Source organism: Vitis vinifera, chromosome 4 (assembly GCF_030704535.1).
Source record: "Vitis vinifera cultivar Pinot Noir 40024 chromosome 4, ASM3070453v1".
Lineage (NCBI taxonomy): Eukaryota > Viridiplantae > Streptophyta > Magnoliopsida > Vitales > Vitaceae > Vitis > Vitis vinifera.
In genome coordinates this window covers 5,647,239-5,669,128 of record NC_081808.1, presented here as the reverse complement: position 1 = coordinate 5,669,128, position 21,890 = coordinate 5,647,239, and the positions used below count along the sequence as shown (strand labels likewise).

Sequence of the window (21,890 nt, the reverse complement as noted above, 5' to 3'; positions counted from 1 at the left end):
TGGTGGCCCAACACTGTCTCACCCCCGCTTATATTGTACTTTAATTTCATTTATTTATATCGTGATCTTATTTATTTGTATAATTATTCAATAATCTAAATTTTATCATATACTTTTAATAATTGAGATTATAAATTCGATAAATACCAAATTAGTACTCAATGAAAAATTTTCTATCCTATAATACAATAGAGGTAGATGTTACAGATTTTGTAATTATTAGAATATAGAATAAAATCCTGGGTTGGAGATCAAAGGCACCCTTGAAGTCATCTTTATTTTAATTTTAACTCATCTTTTATTATTATTATTTTTGGTTAGTCTTGATCAATTCTGATTGAACTCCTAATTAATCAAATCAATGAATACATTTTAGTTTTAATGTCATAATTAATGATATGGGTATAATATTAATATCCCATTTCAATCTTATGGGATACGATTTTGTAACAAACAAAGGTTATTCATTGCAAATTGAGTAAAACAAAAGAAGTATGAAAATATTAAGGTGCCAAATCGGTACATATTCAATAGGGCTGCAACTTAGGCAGTTTGGTCAAGTTGATGGTCAAGTTGAGTCTAATCAAAATTAAGAAACAATTAATTTAAGCTTAATCAAACTCGACCTCTAATATGATGTATTTAACTTAAGTTCAACACAACCTCATTTTTTTAAACTTAGATTGAAATTAGGTTGGTCAAGTTAAATTTGGATTTATCGTGTTATACTCAATTTGATTGGGTTAGATTTAAGTTGTTTAAGTTGATTGCATTATATGATTCAAAATTCATCAATAGTGTTTTTTATTAAAATAAAAATAAAAATTATATATATTTATAGCAAAATTTAAATAATAAATGAGATAAAATTCGAAGACAACAATAAAAAGGTAAAAATAAATTCTTTCTAAAAAAATTGAAAAAGTATATAATATAATTATAATTTGATATTTTTCTTCGAAGTTTAAAAATAAAATAAATATTATTATATAGGATATAAATATTGTAAATATTACAAAAACATTAAATCATATTTGGATTAAGCTTAGATTGTTAGAACCTTGCCCTGAGCCAAACCCAAATTAAGGTTGGACAGAGAAAACTTAATCCAAATTCAACTTTGTATCTAAACTTGTTCAAACAATCAAGTTGGATTTGGGTTTGGTCAAGTCAACTCCTCCAAGTTGCACCCCTACCATTCAACAAATTTAGGTTGTTGGACAAATGAGATTGTGACATACAATTATAAGATTCGAAGACATATGTATGTCATTGTATGATTAGTGACGTTTTTTCGATACATATTAGAAAAGTACCTTTGATATTACAATAGAACTCAAAAAAGTGAAAACATGTGGGATGATGTTGATCATGATTTTGTAAATCTTTGTTTCCGGATATATTAATAAAATTAAATGTGCTCTTGGTATATGTTACAAAGTTGAATTACATTATTTTTATTATTAGAAGGTTTGGGTTTATTAACAAAGATGGGAGCGTTTTCTTTGCGTACAAGAATCTCAATTCAGTACCAGATGCTTAGGTATAAAAACTATGTACATCCACCTACCTTTGATGTAGATTTTGCAAATGTGAAAGCATAAAAATGTGGAATCAGGATCATTATCATTACCTAACTCAAGTCTCAGAGCAATCCCCAAAGATTTGGAAATGGGTTTTGCTTTTTTTTTTTTTTTTTTTGCTTTTTGGGGTATATATATATAAAGAGTTTTTCCATTTTTGGCTTTAAAGCTCAAATTTGACTTATTGGAGGTTTAATGATGGTGATTTCTTGCTTTGAATCATCTAAAACAAGTATTTTAAATGCCATTCTATCCACTTTAAAACTCATAAAATCTATATCAACCTCAATTTGTACATGCCCAAACTTACCTATATCTAAGTTTCGATAATTTGTGTAAAATTTTTAAAAACATTTTTTATAGAGAATTATTCATGTTTGATAATTCTAGGAAGCGTTTATAATCTTTTTAACACTTAAAATATTTTATTTTTCAAGTATTAAAAATGTATAAAACACTTCGTAAAATCATTAGCAAACGTATTCAATTTATTAGAAAATTTATATTATTAAAAAATGAATATTAAGACAAATTTTATATGATAACAAAAAAAATGTATATAGTTACTAATAATAAAAAATTTAATGAGATGTAAAGAAAATTTGTAATTTGATCACGTTTTTGGCCTATTTCTTATTTATAATATGAATAAATTAAGAAAGAGAGAGAGAGAGAGAGAGAAAATGACAAAAAGAAACCAAATTTTACATTGTGAAACAAGCATACAAGTATTTTATTTAAAATTGTTAATGTTTTTCATGTTTTTTATTTATAGTATTTTCTATGACACCAATCAAATACTTCTTTAGGAAGCATTCAAAATACGGCATTTTACATCTTCTCATTTGTTTATTAAGTGTTTTTTTGTGTGTTAGAAAAATGTCTCTAATCTTATTAAAAACACTTTCAAATAAACTCTCATGAGTCATTCTTATACAAAAATTATGGCTAGTTACATATGAATTGACAATTAACTCCTTCTTTTGAACAATTAAACAAGTCATTACAATTGAAACTTGTGCTTAAATCTTGGCACATAATGTGGGGTCAAAAGCTCATCCAAATTATTCCATTTACATTTAGGGCCAAACCAAGGAATAATGAGGAACAATACTTCTCAAGAGTGCACTCATTCCTCCTAGGACTTAGACAAAGTGAGGCTCCAATGTAGGTTAGGTACTTGTTCAAAAACCCCTAAAGTTAAAAAATTGATGATAAAAATATGATGGACATCATGCTTGCATATATACCCATTAATTAATAAGATTAAAAAAATTAATTGGAAATGAGTTAGACAAGATTATATATTTCATAACACAAAATACTAATGATTAATTTGGAATGCCCACAAAGGGTCTTTTAATATAAGGGCAAAATTGTCATTTTAATAAATCGATGCTTGCCATTAACAAAAGGAATGCCAAATAACTTATGAATGGTGTCCCATGAATTATTAGAGTACTATGGACCTTTTGTTATGTTAGGAAGCATGATTGAAAAGGAGAATTAAAAAAAAATTAAGTGGATAGAAAAATAACTTTAAGAAAGGGGGAAGGATTGGGTTGGAGTATTGATCAAGTTTTAGGGCATCTTGGCACATGGTGGGGGCTTTTTTTGTTTTGTTTTTTTATTAAATATTTTTAAATAATTAATCAAACAAATATTTTTATTTATTATTTTGTTTTTTATGTTGCAATTATCCCATTTGAGTTGGTGTCCTCTCATTTTGCAATAGTTGTAAAGTAAGTTTGTCCTATTCTAGTCACTATTTCAATTGGAATTATTCAATTTGATATATAGTTCTAGAGATATATTATATTAATCAAAGAATTTGATTTTGGGTCTGACAAACTTTATATTATAAGTTATGTGGCTAAGTTTAGGGTTGTAAATCATATTAATCATTTTATTTTTTAGAGTAGACAGTGTATGGAATCTATGAAGAATTCAAATTTAAAGAAATGATTAGAAGATATTCAATTAGTAGTCTAACACATTTCTATTTGAATCTTTCTAATCTTGAGATTCCTTCATAAATTAGGGTAAAGATATTTAATTCTTCAAAGGGTCAAACTAAAGAGAAGTATCTTGTAAGTAAACATGCAAAACCTTTTAGAAATAGTTATCTAATTATGATTTTTTTAATTAAAAAATAATTCTAATCAAATGTTGTTGGGATGAAAAACTAACACTAACAGGATGTTTGGTAAAATTTAATACTTGTTACTTAATGACATAAGTTGATTTTAAGTTAAATTATACTTATATTGTTAACTTAAAACTTATTACTTAATTTTTACTTTAAGTCGTTTGATAAAATTAACTTAAAACTTATTTTAAATAATAAAATTAACATACTTATCCCATAAATCATAACTAGAGCAAAGAAAGTTGTGAAGTAATAAAGAAGATCATTGAAGTGACTAGGATAAATGACGATAAAAAGGTGATATGAAAATGTTGACTTAAGAATAAGTTAATTCTTTTTACTTGTTACTTAAAATTGTTTCTTACTTCAAATCATACCATTAAGTTGTTTTACTAAATATACCTAATTTATTTAATTACTTAAATAAAGTTATTAGGTTATAAAGGTGGTTTACCAAACACCCACTAACTTAAATACTAATAACTTTTAATTATCCAAATTGGTATGATATATGATAGGATTTAAATAAAAAGTGGTTGCATAAATTTTAAATAAATTTACCTTAAAATATACAAAGTCTTTCACAAAATTTGTCTAATATTAGTTCTCATCATGAATTTTTTTTCCTTATCGTAATATTTTTTTATTCTTTCAATATAATAATTTACTTCTTTTCATTTGTTTCTTTGAAAATTATGATTTTCTATGACTTTTTCTTTTTAAAGAAATTGAAAGTTTTGTGATTTTGTATTTATTAAAAGTTTTGTAATATTATATTTGATATTTTAATGAATATTTTTAAAATTTTGAGTTCTTATGGATTTTGAGCTACTTGCAATGGTAGTAGCTTATTTTCCAACCTCTCATAATCAAGCTTGGATAATTGATAGTGGCACTTTTACTTATATTTTGTAAGCTCTTGTGGATTTATCTTTCATTGTTAATGAAAATAAGATTCCTTCTAAAAATTTCTCTTTTTGTCTCACTCACTCAACACCATGGCAGCTACTTCTCTTGTGGCAATTCCTTCCTTTCATACCTCTTTTGCCTTAATCACATAAAGTCCTTGATGACCACAATGACTCTATCCTTGTGCCATCTTCTCAAAGGTTTAGATTACAATTTTTTAATCCTATTGTAAAGCAAACTAGTGTTTTTGTGTGATCTTAACTTAATGGTTCAATTATGGATGGTTTCTCTTCTAGGTACATGTTTAAAATGGATATTTGTATAGAAATTTAGTAGAAGATGTTTACATGGAGTAATTTCATGGGTTTAAGATTTGATCTTCCCAAATCATATATGCAAAAATTGAAGAAAACTATTTATGGTTTATGATCTATTTATAGTCTTAATAATTCACGTCATCATGATGCAAGTTGAACAGAAGTAGAAGCTTTTCTCAATTAACTCGCTCTAAGTAGAAATCTAGTAAAAAATAATTGAGAAAGAGGGCATTGTGGGCACTTAGGCGATAAGGTAGTCAGGTAGGCCATCCACCCCAAGCATTGTCAGTCCAAATGGTCCCATTTGACCAAAGCCTATTTGGGCAATAAATAGATAGTCATTATGCATCATTAATAAGACAACATTACTAAATTAAATGCAAATATAAAGAAGGACTACAATGGCCAAAATTTCATGTGAAATTTTCCCCAAAATTTCATTCTTCAATCCTCAAAGCTGACTTAAGTATTGAATAGGCTTACCGAAGTTCCTAGCTTACCTTTTTGGCAAAATCAAGTATAGGAGGCACTGAAGAAGCTACTCGAAGGGTCGATCACAATCTAAAACTAACAAGACTATTTATTTAGAGCTAACATGACTATTCATTATTTAAAACATTTGGATATGCATGTCATCCTTTTCTTATGTTATATAATCATACTAAATTTGTTTTTCCATGCATCCAAATGTGTTTTTCTTAATTATTGTCCTTCTCACAAGAGTCGAGTTATATAGTTTCAAGTGTTTCCTTCAATGAGAATGACTTTCCTTTTACATATAATTATCATTGAGATCTAAGTGAGGCTCTAATCCATCCTTTTCACTATAAATTCTACCACCTCTAATCCCTTCAATATCCAAGTCAAATTCACATGTCACTAATTTTAGTATATAAAATTATTTAGTTCTAGGTGTATAAAATTTAGCAACATCACATTTTTCTAGTCTCGTTATAGATAACAATCAACATCATACTTCTTCCTTATCTTCTTGAAAACCTTCTTGTTATTCCTACTTCCATCAATTTTCCTTGGATTCTCAATAATCCCTTTCTTGAACCGAAACCACAACTTCACAACTTATTCATAAAAATACTCATCTTATGAAAACCAAATTTAGAGTAGATATTTTTAAATCCAAAGTCTATATGTCCAACTCAATATTAGTTTATAAATTTATGACTACTGAACTAACCAATTTAGGTCAAGCCTTTAGTAATATGAATTGGATAAGTGTTATGCTTGATGAATACAAAGCCTTGATGAACAACAAAACCTAGAGCTTAGTTCCTTTTACCTCTGCTACAAGTGTTATTGGGAACAAATGGTTTTCAAAGTTAAATACAATCTTAATGGCACAATTTAAAGATATAAGGACAAACTTGTTGATGAATTTTAAAAAAACTTCATTCAAATGTTATTTTGAAAATTTTTAACTCACTCATAAAGCTTTCCACTTCTAACCTTAATGCACAATTTGCATGGAGATTTAGTAGAAGATGTTCAAATGGAGCGAACTCATGGGTTTAAGGATGCATTATTTGTAGATTATATTTTTCTTAGTGACAATTTACTAGTTGGGGTTCTAAAACGTAATCCAAAATTTCACCATCAAGGTTGAATATCAATAGCTTGCTCTCGCCATGATTGAAATTTCACGATTTTGTCACATATTTGTAATTTTTTTATGCATTCTCATCTCCATGATTCTAATTATTTGATATGATAATATGAATTTTATATCTCTTGTTTTCAATCCTATTTTCACGGAAATACCAAATATTTTGAAGAGGATGCTCGATGTAAGAAAAAGTTGCTCAAAAATACCTAAAGATCATAACATAATAAAAAATTTATTCCATCTTTTTATTAATTTTAGCTTCTTGTAATTAACTCTTTCTAACCATTGATGATTCCATACTAGCTCAAAATTGTAATTTTTTCAAAAAAAATTCTACCATATTTCTTATATGGTAGAATTTTTCGTCATTGTAAGATATTTGGGATCAAGGGAAGAATCCAGAGTGTTTCCTTGAAAGTAAGGAGAAGGCAGATTGGGAGGACAGGTGCAGGACAGGTGCCTCAAAATTTCTAAGACATCATTCAAAGGCTCATACTATTAAATCAATAATCAGATTTTGACTGAGTCCACTTTTTGAAGTCCAACTTCCATTCTTTTTCCCACATCTCCCAATGCCTCCATCTCCATCTACATTTACTTTGACTTCTTGACTTTTGAATTGAATGACTCCTACTTTCCATATCAGTTGCCTTTTCCCTCAACATGGGATTCCAAAATAAAATCTTAAAATAATTAAACCCAAAAAAATAAAATAAAATAAAAAGAACAAAAAAGGAAAAAGAAAAAGAAAAAGATTACCAAAGAATTGGTAGAGTGGAGGTCAATTGCAGGTGGCTCATGATCATAAAATTGGATCCACCCACAAGAGGACAATTCAAAAGCAATTTGAACTTTGTTTTGACTTGTTCAACCATTGGCCTTTCTCTCGTCTCATTTCCCTATGAACTCTTCTTTTGGATTAACCATGTCAATCCCCTAAGACCCTTTTTAGCTGACCTCTAGTTTTCAATATTTTTTTTAAATATGATTTATTTTAAAAATAAATACAAAAATATAATACTTTTTTGTGATAAATATTCCTTCATTTTACTTGTTTTGTTTTTATACCGAAATTATTTCAAACAACACATTTATTTTTTAGATTGAACTCATCTTTTTAAACGATGAATGAATTAATCTTATTTTTTCAAAAAGTAAATTTATATTTCATATTAAATTTTTCTTAATTAAAAAATGACTTTCACCGGAAATCTCAAATTATAATAATTTTTATAAAATAGTTTTTTTTTTAATTATTATAATTATGCATAAATCTTGTCTAACATTTATTAATCATTTTAATGACTATCTAATTCACAAGATTCACAAGAATCACAATCCCCATCTCAATTGTCTTTCCTAAAGTCTCTCTTTATCTATTTTGCATATGGTATGATAACCGAGAAACTTCCTAGACCTTTCCGACAAAGAAAATGACCAAAATTAAGTATAAATTTTTTTCTCATCTAACCATAATAACTATCATGACACATTAATTCTTGGTGTCTAGGATTAGATGGACGCAACTAAAAAAATTGGTCCACCACCTTGCAGGTACAACTAGTATATTAATCTTGTACCTAAAGTGACCATATATGCCAGCTAACAAAAAATAAAAGCAACACCATATAGTCTCAACCATAGGACACACATTCGAAACTATCATAACTGATAACCCTAACCAAGAAGGCTTGGGTTGAGGAGTTGGACAATTTGTATGGTGTGGTTGGTTTGTGATTGATATGAAAGCAACTTAAGACAAGGTTTGTATGTTGTGACTTGTGACCCTTGTCTTTGAGGGTACCCCCCATTCGATTGGACATGTCGCTAGGTCTTGATTACTCGATTTGGATTTGGATCGTGTTTTGGAGCAAAAATAATTTATTTAAAAAATTATTTATAAATTAAATTTACTAATAAAATAATTCTCAAAATAGGTCTTTTCATTCATACAGATATTTATGTCATAAAATCATAATTAATAACTATGTTGTGACTTGTGACCCTTATCTTTGAGGGTACCCCGTTTGATTGGACATGTCATTTGGGGTTTTTCTTACTCCGGATTGAGTTTTAAACAAAAATAATTTACTTAAAAACTTATCTATAAATTAAATTTATTAGTAAAATAATTTTCAAACTAAGGCTTCTCATCCATTATAAAATCATAGTTGATAACTATAATTTTGAATTTTTTTAAAAAAAATGGTTAAAATCATGGTTACTAATTACAGTTTTATATTTTTAAAGAAATTCAAATTATGATGTTAAAAGGAAAAAAGAAAAACCCTATGTTACATGGATGCCCACACAACCGAGAAGAACTAGTTTAGGAATTATTTTTGCTCAAAATTCAATATTAGGATTAAAATGACCTCACCCACCCATCCATTCTTGGTTGTATGGTGTTTTCTTTGCAAGATCCCTAATGGGGTCTTACAATTATTGGTCAAAGAGTGCATTAACCAAGTGGTTAGGGTTGTCTATTTTTGCCCATTTGATTTGCAATTTGTATATATATTATATGATTCATTGATTACACATGTTATGTTTCAACTAAAAAGTGGGTGACCAACATAAGATGTGTTATGCCAAGGGCCCCAACATCTCTCTCTCTCCAACAATTTGATCATATTATAATGTTTTTAACATATTGCTAGATTGATTAATCATTCTCTCCTTCTATACCAATTAATTTTTTTTTTTTTATGGATTATAGTTTTTTTAGAATAATGCTAGATTGATTAATCATTAATTCATTAGATTATTAATTTTTTAGTGGAACGATAACATTTTTTTTGGTGCTTTAAGCTTGTATGGTTGTACCAAACAGCTACCATGATAAATTAACAAGACATTATTATTAATAGTTTAAATGCCCTTATTTTTAAGCTAGTGATAAATCTCATGCAAATAAAATCATAAAAAAAAAAAATCAAATATTCTACTTGTTACACAAACACTATGTTTGGTTTTAGGGCAATTTAAAGAAAGGAAAAATGTGTATAAAAAAAAAGATTAAAAATAATTATAAAATTTTATCTTTATTTGAATTGAATTCTCAAAAATTAAAAGTTTTTTTTAATTTAATAAGATTTTTTGCATAATTTTATTCAAAGAGCTTCTATAAAAAGCTTTTTTTAAATTTGATAAGAGTTTTTACGTAATTTTGTTCAAAGAGTTTATAACTTAAAAAAAAAACATAATATGAAAATTAATAATATATATATATATATATATTATAAAAACTCTATTCTAAGTTAAGTAAGAAATCACTTTATATTTAATAAAACTTTTTTAATATTAATATAATCATTTAAAAATTTAAAAATTATGAATTTGACTTTAATTTCACTTTCAGCTTCATTGGAAACAAAACAAGTTTTTTCAAATGAGCTCCTTATGGTAGAAAAATTAAAAATAAATAAATAAATTATTAAAAAATAAATTTTGTGCAAACTTTTCTTATATTCCTATAAAGAAAACAAAAATAAATAAATAAATATTTTGGTCATCTTTTCTTTAAGTATTTTTCCTTACCCTTTTCCTTGATATTTTTTTTCTCTTTTAGATTTTTTTTTATGAATTAAATAATCATCAAAGATATTTAAAGTAGTTGATGGAGTCAGAAACATTTTAGGTAATTTAGGCGATAATTATGTAATTACCTTAACTTTTCCAAGAATGGATAGAGTTGATTGAAGGAGTTTGGATAATGTTAGGAAACAACATGAAATGTGTTAAGTTACATTCACACACATTTTCATTTTCTTTTTCATTTTTTTTTTCTTTTAATTTTATAAAAAAAAAATATCAATGACAGGTGTTGTACATGTGATTGCCGACTAGGGAGAAGGCCAACATGGGCCTTGGACCCACCAAAATTTAAAATCTTTTTAACGGTTCAAATTTTTAATTTTTTTTTTAGCATGGGTAGATTGAACAAAATTTCATCATTTTCTCATAGGGCACGTGATTCGAAGTTAAATTGGAAAATAAAAATAATATTAAAAATGGGAAAAGAGGGTAGAGCGAAATACAAGTGAAGCTTCCCATAAAAGTTTGTACTTTTCTTAACGTGAACAACACTTTCATCAGATATATGTAATAAAATTCTAATAATAATAATAATTATTGTTATTATTAATTTTTCATTGTCTCCTCCGTCTTCTACATTTCTATTTTCTGGAGTCTATAAACCCTTTCTCTCTCTAGACTCTGTTTCTCAGCTGTCCCACCCAATGTCTCTGTCTCTATAAACCCATGGGGGTTGGGTCTTATATAAACTCCAAAACCCTAGAAAATCTCATCACAATCCAAGCCCTTCAACATGTCTGACCACCATTCCTCTCCGTTCCCTTCATGCTTCAGGCCACCATCCGCCCCTGCAGCAGCCGCCGCCGCCGCCGTTGACCACCTCCGGCCGCCGGAGGCGCCTGCCGGTTCCGGGAACCCCAATCTCGCCACCTGCGTCTACCACACGGATCTTGGCATCTTCACTCTCACCTGGTCCCGCAACTTCTTCGGCCGATCCCTCCACCTCCAGCTCCACCCCTCCGCCGCCGCTAACCTCTCTCCTCTTTCTCTTTCCAACCCTCTTTCGCTCTCTACCCCAGCTTTTCACCTCCATATCAAGCCCTTTGTCTTCTGGAAGAAGTATGGGTCCAAGAAGCTCCACGTAGCCGGTGCTCCCGGAGGTCGGGATATTCGTGTATTTTGGGATCTCACACGAGCTAAATTTGGATCCTGGCCGGAACCCCAGCACGGATTCTACGTCGCTGTGGTCGCCGACGGCGAGATGATCCTTCTGGTGGGGGACTCTGAGAAAGAAGCTTACAACAAAACCAGAGCTAAAAAGGCTGAGAGAACGCAAGTTTTGGTTTTGAGAAGAGAGCATGTGTTTGGAAACAAGGTTTACACAACAAGAGCGAGCTTCGGAGGGAAAACCAGGGAGATTAGCATAGATTGCAGCGTGGGAGACGACCCGAGACTCTCCTTCAGCGTTGATCGGAAAAGGGTCTTGCAGATAAAGCGGCTCAAGTGGAAATTCAGAGGAAACGAGAAGATTGAAGTTGATGGGATCCCAATACAGGTGTCGTGGGACGTGTACAACTGGTTGTTCGACGATGTAATGGAGAGCCATGCAGTGTTCATGTTCAAGTTCGAGAGAGTAGGGTTTGAGGAAGAAGACGAAGAGTTGCAGCAGCAGCAGCAGCATTTGAATGAGAAGAACGGGATGGCGCTGTGTGGGTTTGGGATGAACGGAATCGAGAGGAAGAAGATGAAGAAGAGCCTGCTGAAAACTACCAGAAGCTCATCATCATCTTCCCTGTCTTCAGCTTCATCTGGGTGCAGTTCTTCTGTGATGGAATGGGCAAGCACGGAGGAGATGGAGTTGAAGAGCCCTTCTGGGTTTTCCCTTCTGGTTTACGCTTGGAAGAGCTGATGATCAAGAAATGATCCATTCATCCCATGGCCGGATTCTATAATCTTCTGTAACTGGTAATACATGGATTCTCTCTCATCACTAACCCATTTGTTATTGAACATAATAAACTCAAAAAAAAATAAAACCAATAAAAAGAAAAAAGAAATACATAGATTCAAAGATAGATAGATCAATCACTCTGACAAATTTTCAGCTTGTCTGCCACCAAAAAAGGTAAATGATTTATTTGCTTTCGTGTTCTTCAAATTAATTCTGTGTTTTTGCTGAAGATGTGTAAAATATTGTAAAGAGATTGGTGATTAAAGCAGTAGTACAGAATCATTTGTTCCTTGATTTAATTTTGTTGTGGGTATTATAGATCTATACTGAGTCAAATGAGTTGGTTTTATTCTTTTCCTTGAAGATTTTCTTGTGTCCCTCTCTTGTGAGCTGGTGTGAGTTGTTTGATTTCGATTGGAATAGTAGTTGGTGTGAAAATTCATGGGTTTTGGAGGAATAATGAGGACAAGATGCATGTGAGAGAGTGGGTGTGGTGGGTCTTCATGGAATTTCATCTATAAAATAAATTTAATTTAATTTAATAAATTTTTACACTGATTTTATCAATTTTACTTGTATTTATAATAATTTTACTGCAGTGACCGGTGAACTTGACCTGCTACTGTGATTCCACAGGAGAATCTACCCCTACTCACTAATGTCCCCAATTTACCCACTCACCTTTATGAAAATAATTTAGGTTAACATTAAAAGCCTTTTATGTTGCACTATTTGTCTGGTACAACAAAGGTGACCCCTCATGGAAAAAGTACAACAATGTGGCCTTCTATCATGCCCAAATAATTCTCCTTTCTATTGTTATCAACCAATATTAAAAATAAAAATCTTTTTAAGAATAAGATTTCCTACTATAATGCCAAATTAGTATGAATTGAAAAACCGAATCAAGGCGGTCAGAACCCGGTGGCAGTTCTCACCCTGTGGACAGGGACTAGGATCTTAGTAAAGGGTTTTGCAATTGCGGCACTCGTCATGATAAGGATGTTATTATATTTTCCCAACATAGTGAAGGTATGACACTAAGCACGTAGTCAAGTAAGTCTTTTGGTCTCGTATTTGTATCATTATTCAATGACCTAGATTTTATCATGTATTTGCAACGATTGAGATGTCGACATAATTGGTAACTCATCTACGTTTAAAATTGAGTAATATATCCAAAGTTAAATGGATATTAATCAACAATAAATTTAGAAAATGGCTGGGATGTACATTAAGGAAACCAATTGAAGTGCTATCTTTTCCTCAAGAGCAAGTTAAGTGAACTACCATGCCAACTTACAACCATTGGTGTCATGTTTGAGCTTGAATTTAGATAAATTAATAATATGATAAAATGTAAATTTTAACTATAATTAAGTTTGAAAGGCGATCAATGAATACTTAAAATCAATTTGGAGCAATTTAAGTGAAAATTTATATACAAAACGAAGAAAACCATGTTGAATGCTCGAACATGTTCAATTGTCCTAGAGCACTCAAAAAATCTATACAAAAGTTTTATATTTTCTAAAAAATGTTTTCCTAACTCATTAAAAAAATTAGGGTTTTAGTATAAAAACAAATGAAAAATAAAGAAATTTTGAATGAGCTCTTAAAGGATAGGTGACAATTTTTTTTGTTTCCTAATCTATCCATGGAAAGAAAATATATTCCTCATCTAATGGGAAAAAAATTGTTGGTGATTTATATATATATATATTTCATGATTTTAAATTTAGTTTTTAAAATTTTTAAATATAAACTAATATATTTAATATAAATATTTATTTTAAAATTTTTAAATATTAAATTATATTTTTTATCCATTATTTTAACCTCATTTTACTTGTTTAACTCTTCTAAATAAGGATTAAATAATTTTAAAATATGTTAATTTATTATTATTTTTAATTATAAAACTAAATATAAGAAAATTATTTTTTTTGTTATTTTTCTTCTTTTCTCAGTATTTTAAACTAAACATACCCTAAAAGATTTCGCATTAGAAAACGTATACAAAAGAAGAAAATCACCCCAAAAGTCTCATGTCCTATCGTGTGTTTGGAAAACAATTAAAAGGAAAAAAGGAAAAAAGAGAAAAAGAAAACCCTTTAAAAACAAATCCTTTCTTCGACGCTATAGACTAAGAAAAAGTATTTGAAGTCAAAAGAAAACAAATTTGCACAAGAGCCATGGAATGTGGGTTCAGGCAAGGACTTTGAAATGAAGAATGGGTAAAACCCTTGTAAGAGGGCTGAAGGGTTTATCATGGGTTGCCAGGGTTTCTGTCACAGCCGCCAAATGTGACTTTTCGGCTGCTTAAGGATTAAGGATCCAAAATGGGCTTGACGGCTGCATTGCACCTGTATGTTCGTACCTCTTCCCCCATGGGATCCACCCACATACACCACACCAAATTTCAACCTAATTTATTCTTTTTCAATAATGGGTAACTCAATTCAAAATCATAAATATGTTTAACCCTACCTAAATTTTTCCGATCAAAGAAACTTTATATCTAATGAATTATCATGTTTAATAAAAAGACGAATATTCTTTTCGAACCATATTTATACTTAGTCCAATCATAAATGATTCTATTATTTTTATATCTATAATTTAATGTTTTCAACTGGTAAATGGTATGCGATTACAGTCAAAAGAAAACACTTTTGACATATAAAAATTTGAAGTCAAATAATATATTTAGAGAGTTAGCTTTGGAATTTCAAAAGAGGTGGTAGACAAGAAAGGCAGCTAGTGGGAATCATGCATGAAAAATGAGTTGAATCACAAGCTCCAAAAAATTTATCGTGTTCATCTACAATTCCAATGCAATAGGTAGAAAAGGTAGATGAAAATACTATCTTTAGATTAAAGTTTGCCCACTGTTGAATTGTTTATGATTAAAAGACTTATTGGAACACATGCCCCAAAACCCAGTACAAAAATTGGGGCTTGACCCATCTGACTAACATTGAAATTTCAGTATTGGGAGAAGAGCCGATAAGGGGGATTGTTAGGTGGGCTTAAGAGTCCGAAAAGGGGGTGGTGTCTCTTAGTGGAATGGCCCATGGGGCTGATCTGATGTAGGCCTGCGTGACCCCTAGGCCCTAGCTTTGCAAGCATTGCCTGAATCAAGCCGAGAGAAGCTTTTCAGGCAGCCTCTGTAGCTGGTTAAAACTCAGAATTGTGTGAATATTGGGTCAAAATGGTCTGTTGTGCGGCTTCAATTAAAAAATATAAGCCGTGCGGTCTTAGGACAAGATCAAAAACCATATTTTGAATTTAAACTACTTTCTCAAAATTTAGAGAAGGCATATTCGAAATGAGGTTTCCCTATAAATCAATGTTGTATTTTTTAAATGCAATTTAAGTACATAATAAGAAGCCATATTTTTTAAATGCCACTTCATTATTTCAAAATTGCGGTTCTTACCTAAATTGAAAAAAAAAAAAAAAAACTACGGTTCTTAGGTGGCATTGTCTTCCAATTTTGGGAGATCTTCTCCCATAGGTATATACCCCAACCCTAAAAGGTGGCTCAATTGGCTCCATGATTTTTTTGTGACATCAGTTGAGTCTTGATCTGAAGAAGTGGCGCATTAATCAAAACACTTCCCTAGCAAAGAAATTTTCACTAAAATTAGACAGCTTGGTCAAAAATCAAGTTTGTTTCTTCTAATAGAAGTGTCTTCATAATGTTTCCCATTTTAAAACTATTTTCTAAAAGAAATTTTCTTAATCAGGCGTACCAACCTCTAGGTGTTTGTTTTAAAATATAAAGTATCTTTTTAAATTTAAAAACATAATTTAAAAACTTTTGATTTCTTAAAACCAAGATGTTATTCTGTATAAACTTCCTTCGAAATGTAACCATTTGAAAAAAAAAACTTTTCACATCCATTAAATATAAGATAAAATCTTTAAAACATGCAAATGCAAGAAGTATTCTAATAAACTTAAGTCTAGCAACGGGTGCAAAAAAAAATTTCATGATCAACTTTATAAACAATCATGGTTGATTACTTATACAAATGAAAAAGTTCTATAATAAAGATATAATCCAACTTATCATTAAAAGTGGGAGCATTTATTAATTATCTTTTTTTTTTTCTTTGATGGTAACGATCACCCTCACTAGTCGCATGAATTTTTTTCTTGAAATGCAAAATGGAAGAATTTGGAATGCAATGGAATTTAGATGGTCACCAACCATGCTTGTGCATAAAAATGGTAGATTCACAATTGAAATTAAGCCCAAACAAGAATGAGATAGAGTTGATAATAAGACTAATGAAGTCGGTGCTAATGCTATTTATTGTATCTTCAATGATGTGATCCTAATGAGTTTCACAAGATAGCTAATTCTATCACCTTTAAGGTTCATTGATGTGTTTGTGCACGTTTCTGCAACAAAAATAAGACAAAAAAACAAGCTATGTGAAGGAGCAGAAGCTTAAGAAAGGACATTTTGCTACCCAGTGGTCTCTCATTAATTTTGCCAGGCCCCTCAGCAAAAATTACTAAGGGGGGTCTAGTGCAATGCCCCTAAGATTTGGTCATTGTTGTCCACTACTCCCCCTTTGCAAACCAATCAACAACTCCCTTAACAAAGCATTCGCAACCCTTAACAAAGCTCAACTAAAAAAGGAATTAAAAGTTAAAAATTTTAATCGAACTTCAAAAATTAGTTTTTTATTATTAAAATATGAAACTAAATTTATATGATAGGATAACTGAGAATTAAAAAGTCGCAAAGTTGGATTTTTCTTATCCCTTGAATATTTCAATAATTTGAGAAAGAAAGGGACAATCAATTGTTTCAACATTACACTTGGATGATAAGGATGAAAATTTTGGTCCACAATTATATTACCTCAAAAAGAGATGAAGATGATGGTGAAAATGATGACAATGATGATAATTTGAAAAGGATATTTGGCTAATATGACCAAAAAACAACATCCGTTGAGTTTATTCAATTATAAAGTTGATTTCACCCGCTACTTGTAAGATAAAGACCGTAGCTCTAGAAGAATCGATTTAAACATAAGAGCTACAGAAAAGACGTATAGGACAGAAAAATGATGAGTACATGATAAGATTGAGACCCAACAGAGGATATAATATTTTAAGTCCAAGCAAACGTTTATCCTTCTTATGTTTATGATTATGAACAAATTTGACAATAAAGGCTATGATATATTTAGCTATTCTCCTCCACAAATGTCATATGACATTCCAAATCATATACAGTAAGAATTAATTTTAAACAAACACATGGTGAACTCAAGGTCTCATTTTCATATAGATGTAATGAGATTAAACCAAGAGACCTCCGACATGTTCATTCTTACAATCAATATAATGTAAACCTCATATCATGGTACCAACATTTTTTATGTTAATGTGGTCTAAATGTCATAAGGATTAGTTCTCATTTTGGTATTAAATAAAAACCTCAAAAAATAATTTATACAAAATATTAGCATTCAATTAAATGAAACTTTTACTTCCACGTTAATATTGAGTACATATATATATATATATCATCACATATCATATTTTTATCCAGAGTCGCAAATTTTATTACGCATATATTGTTTTCTTTAAAAAAATCAATTTCAATATGGATATTATATCATGTCTTATCATTTTTTTTAAAACTTTTTTCCAATACTTTCATAAATCATATAAATTTTCATCCCACCAAAAATTTTTTCCGAAATTTCCATTCAATATTTCTATAAAATCCAACCATCAACATTCCTCAAATTTCCCATACTTTCATATATGGATTCAACTAAATAAACCCTAAATCCTAGAGGGAGCACTGGATAGGTTAACACACACACTGAGCATGATTGGACAAATCTAGGCGGCTCAAACCTGTAGTATCATATATCCAAACCATTTGGACATAAAAAATAAAAAATAGAATTAAGAACTATCAACCAATGAAACAACTAGAAAAGAAAATGAGCCTGATTCAGTGAGCTTCAGCCATCATAATATGGCCATTCTTGTCCAAAGGGGAATTAAAAGCCACAAATACCTAACGGCTTCAAAGCATGGACCACAACATTTTATTTCCTAGACATATCACATGATGGGTCCAGGTCCAGATCCAATCTATTGATGCTGACATAGGAAACCTCATACGTGGTTTCTGTATGATAATTTTGACTTCAAAGATAAGAGTCGTATGGGGAAAATTGGTTTAAGCAACCGACAGAACAAGAAGCAACAACCCTTGGTTGGAAAAAGAGGATAATGGGTTATTAAAAAAAATTTCATTTGACGAGCCTTAGCCTTTCCCCATACGACAGGCAGCCCATCTCTCTCCATAATATGATACAAGAAAAAGAAGCAAGTATGGGTTCCACCAACATGTATCCAAACAAGCATGCCATGTTTACATTCAACGAAGCTGAGACACATTTCAATAGACATCCAGCATCATATCAGGGTCCTGAAAAATGCTGAGATGGAGACAGCTGAATATTCATAAAGAAAATTTGTACAAAATAGGAGCAAAATGTAGAATGGCAGACAAAGAAATATGGAAATGTATATTGGCACTCGTGGATGTTTATGATATAAATGGAGATAATGATATGTCAAAAAATATTTAAGGCCATAATATTTAAGGCCATGACATCCACTACGTAGTCTAATAATCCACCTCCAGCAGCACAAAATATAGCCTAAAAGAAATCATAATTGGAGAAAGAGAGAAAGAAAAAACAACAAACAAACTATATTTCCATTCAGAAAGGGAAAAAACCCGAAAAAGCATTTTACAAAAAGCACCAAAGCTGCAACTCTTTCCAAGCAACTGTTACTGCTATTATATAATTTAAAAGACATGCAGAAGCAGATAAACATATGGGGCACAAAATGATTATTTGCAATTTTGTCCCATCGTTTTTCTATCATAAAGCCCACAAGTTCCAAACCCACCATCATTAAAGCTTCAATGTTGAAGGTGAAGACTTGTGTATCAAAGATGAAGATGGAGGAAGACAACGTTTTTGTCTACAACTTCTGTTTGCTGAACCTGAGGAGTGAGGTGACAATGAAGGAGGAGTGTTAGAAGAAGATACAAACCTACTTGAATGACTTCTTAGTTTCTTCTTCTCTCCTTGGCAAACCCTATCTTCTGATCTAACTTGCCGAACCTTTGTCTCATTCAAACTCACTGGAAGAACACAGTTGCAGAGAAAACCTAACCAAATTCACATAAGAAACAACATCATTATAAAGTTATGCTTCATTTGGGTAGGGAGAAAGAAAGAGATAAAACACGTTAATGCTACAATTGGGGTTTGAGAGAAGCAGATTGCAGATATGATGTTGCAAACCCCATTGTTGTGCTTGAAAACATAAATATAGAGGGGGCTAATCCCATAACGTCTTTACCAAAAGATATGGAGTTGCAGGGGTTAATCCCTGCATAAGAGCTACTATGGTATCCCACCTTAGAACAGAAGATTTATCCCCCTTGGTTAGGCCAACAAACCAGATCAACCATATTCCTCGCACATTTCAACAATATAGCTCACAAATACTACAATCACAATGAAACATGATGCCATTCAACAGCTGTTTGGTGTGGCTGTATTTTGATCACTTTTTGGTAATGAAATGTAAAAGAAAAAGGAGAGAGAACATTTTCTTCAGGAGCCTCTTTGTTTTCTATTTTCTATTATTCTTCTATAGTTTTTTTCTTAATAGGGAGCAAAATTTTCAATTTCTGATACAATTCATGGCATCCAAAAACATTGCTTTGAAACACACATACTAACCTAGATTTGTTTGGCAGAACTAGCAATGATTTAGCGGGGATGGAGGTAGTACCGACATTAGAGGGGTTGTGGTTATGGTGTTTCTTTTACATTGGTAATCACAATACCAATTGAGCAGTTGCAAAGAATGCTGAGGGTGATAGTGGTTCATCATAGGGAGACAATTCTGCAGGAATGAAAATATCAATGGGCAATAGCTATAGAAGGGGAAATGGCCATGGAAGGAATTGCTCCGATGATTTGCTTTAGAATAATTTTCACCCACCAAATGTATTACAACTTTGTTCTTTCACTTTTTCCTAAGTAGGAAACATGCTTCATAAAGCTAATTCTAATGGACCCTACAATTTTCTATCTTTTTCACCGTCGGTTCAGCTTTCTCAGAAACAGTAAACAAATAGTAGCAGCGCAATTCATTTCTTACCGAGCCTAGCGAGCCGGTTAACCCATCGAGGAATCGGTTTCCCTGTTAATCGATTGCAAACATCATTGCAGAAGTGGTTGCAATTCCTGGTGATAAGGTTGTACGTGTTGCCCGAGTATTCCTCTGCAAGTTTCTCCATGAATGAACGGACATCTTTGGGGCCTAGATCCGTTCTCCCTATCAGTATCGATTTTCTGAATGTGAAACCAGGGCACTGCTTTGGCTCCACTTCAAAAATCCCTGTCGTTGGGTGCTCGTGAGCCCCAAAGGCATATTCAACTCCATGAACTACAGCAAAATCAAAGCAGAAGAGCATATTTCAAGAATTCCGAATCAGAAAAATTAATTTACCAAGGAAATTAAAGAGAATAAACAGACACCAAAATCTACTGAACCAACCTCTTTCCTGGCTGGATTTTCTTACCATCTGTTTGGTTGTGGAGAAAAATGGTGGAAAAAAAATGAAATGAAAATTTTCAAAACTTCATGTCTCATATTGTAATAAATTTCCAAAAACATAAAAAATTCAACATAACCAAGCCAAAGGCTCAGTTGGATATGGATTTGTGTTTTCTATAGTCTCAAAAATGATAATTCTAAAATTTTCTCATTTCCAACCTTTTCTCAGCGACCAAAACAGCAATCGAGAAACCAAATACCGAAACCGATGCTCTCAAATTTGTTTTGGTCTCCAAAACAAACTGAAAAAAGCGTAGTATTTAGGCTCAGCTGAGTGGGCTCCAAAATAACGAAAGAACCAAGATTCCGAATTTTAATTTCACTTTCATTCCCTACCTTCCCACAGTACCCAAACGAACTGAGAAAAAGAAATTGAACCCTAACATTTGTCGGTTTTTGTTATTAAAAGCCAAGTCGTGAGGTGGTTGCTTGGCTCTCCCTGGAAACCAAACAACAGAAACCCCAATATCCAATTCAATTTCCTTTTCTTCAATTTTCTCTGCAGCCAAACACACCACAGCTCATATAACAATGGATCTGACTTCAAACCCACCAAAAAAGAACAATCAAACTGAAACCCTTAAATCAACGTTTGGCTGCCAAGAAAACACCTAAAAAAAAGGAAAACAAAAAAACAAAAAAACACAAACACACAAACCTTGAACACCAGAATGATAAATTCCAAGACCTAGCCAATACGCATAGCCATTCATCGGAGTGAGATCGTAGACGTTCAGATAAACCGGAACAGAACCGGTCTTCCTCTTCCGGCTCATCATTCTACACAACATTTTGTTCCACTTTTCTCTGCACTCTCTCCGCCTCACACACTGGGAGGAGCCTTGCCGAAAATACAGAAATGTCAGAGGGTGAAAAATTGGAAATTAGGAAAATATTAGGGTTTTGAAGAAGACGGGAAAAAGAATTAGAAGACGATGACTGCGGCTTTACTCTTTAGACACCGGCGGCCGAAACTGCCGCACCGTCACTTTGCCGTGAAGGCGTCGCCTTATACCTTTAGATTTTTTGTTTTTTCTTTTATAATTATTATGGCCCTGCGATTTCCGCCAAATTACGGAAATGCCATTTTTGAATCCATTTTTTCATTTGGATATTTTAGTATCTT

General features: G+C 31.4%; 2 protein-coding genes across 2 annotated transcripts; one reads left to right on the top strand and one right to left on the bottom strand.

Moving 5' to 3' along the window:
* The first annotated feature begins 10,713 nt into the window (after positions 1–10,713).
* On the top strand, positions 10,714–12,361 carry LOC100262872 (uncharacterized). Its single transcript, XM_002285325.4, has one exon. It carries the CDS (start codon positions 10,910–10,912, stop codon positions 12,023–12,025), a length of 1,116 nt encoding a protein of 371 aa, XP_002285361.1. The 5' UTR covers positions 10,714–10,909; the 3' UTR covers positions 12,026–12,361.
* Positions 12,362–18,809: 6,448 nt separating this feature from the next.
* LOC100268022 (deSI-like protein At4g17486) lies at positions 18,810–21,890 on the bottom strand. The gene is made up of 3 exons (XM_010650400.3): positions 21,423–21,890; positions 20,306–20,593; positions 18,810–19,301 (listed from the first exon to the last, which is right to left on the bottom strand). Exons 1-3 carry the CDS (start codon positions 21,553–21,555, stop codon positions 19,042–19,044), a joined length of 681 nt encoding a protein of 226 aa, XP_010648702.1. The 5' UTR covers positions 21,556–21,890; the 3' UTR covers positions 18,810–19,041.

What these genes read in the sequence shown, in the direction of transcription:
- LOC100262872 (XM_002285325.4), top strand. Translation starts at nt 10,910, where the DNA reads ATGTCTGACCACCATTCCTCTCCGTTCCCTTCATGCTTCAGGCCACCA.
- LOC100268022 (XM_010650400.3), bottom strand. Translation starts at nt 21,555, where the DNA reads ATGTTGTGTAGAATGATGAGCCGGAAGAGGAAGACCGGTTCTGTTCCG. An exon ending in TTATCATTCTGGTGTTCAAG is followed by an intron (nt 20,594 to 21,422) that starts GTTTGTGTGTTT and finishes ATTTTGCTGTAG; the next exon opens with TTCATGGAGTTGAATATGCC. An exon ending in TAACCGGCTCGCTAGGCTCG is followed by an intron (nt 19,302 to 20,305) that starts GTAAGAAATGAA and finishes GAATTTGGTTAG; the next exon opens with GTTTTCTCTGCAACTGTGTT.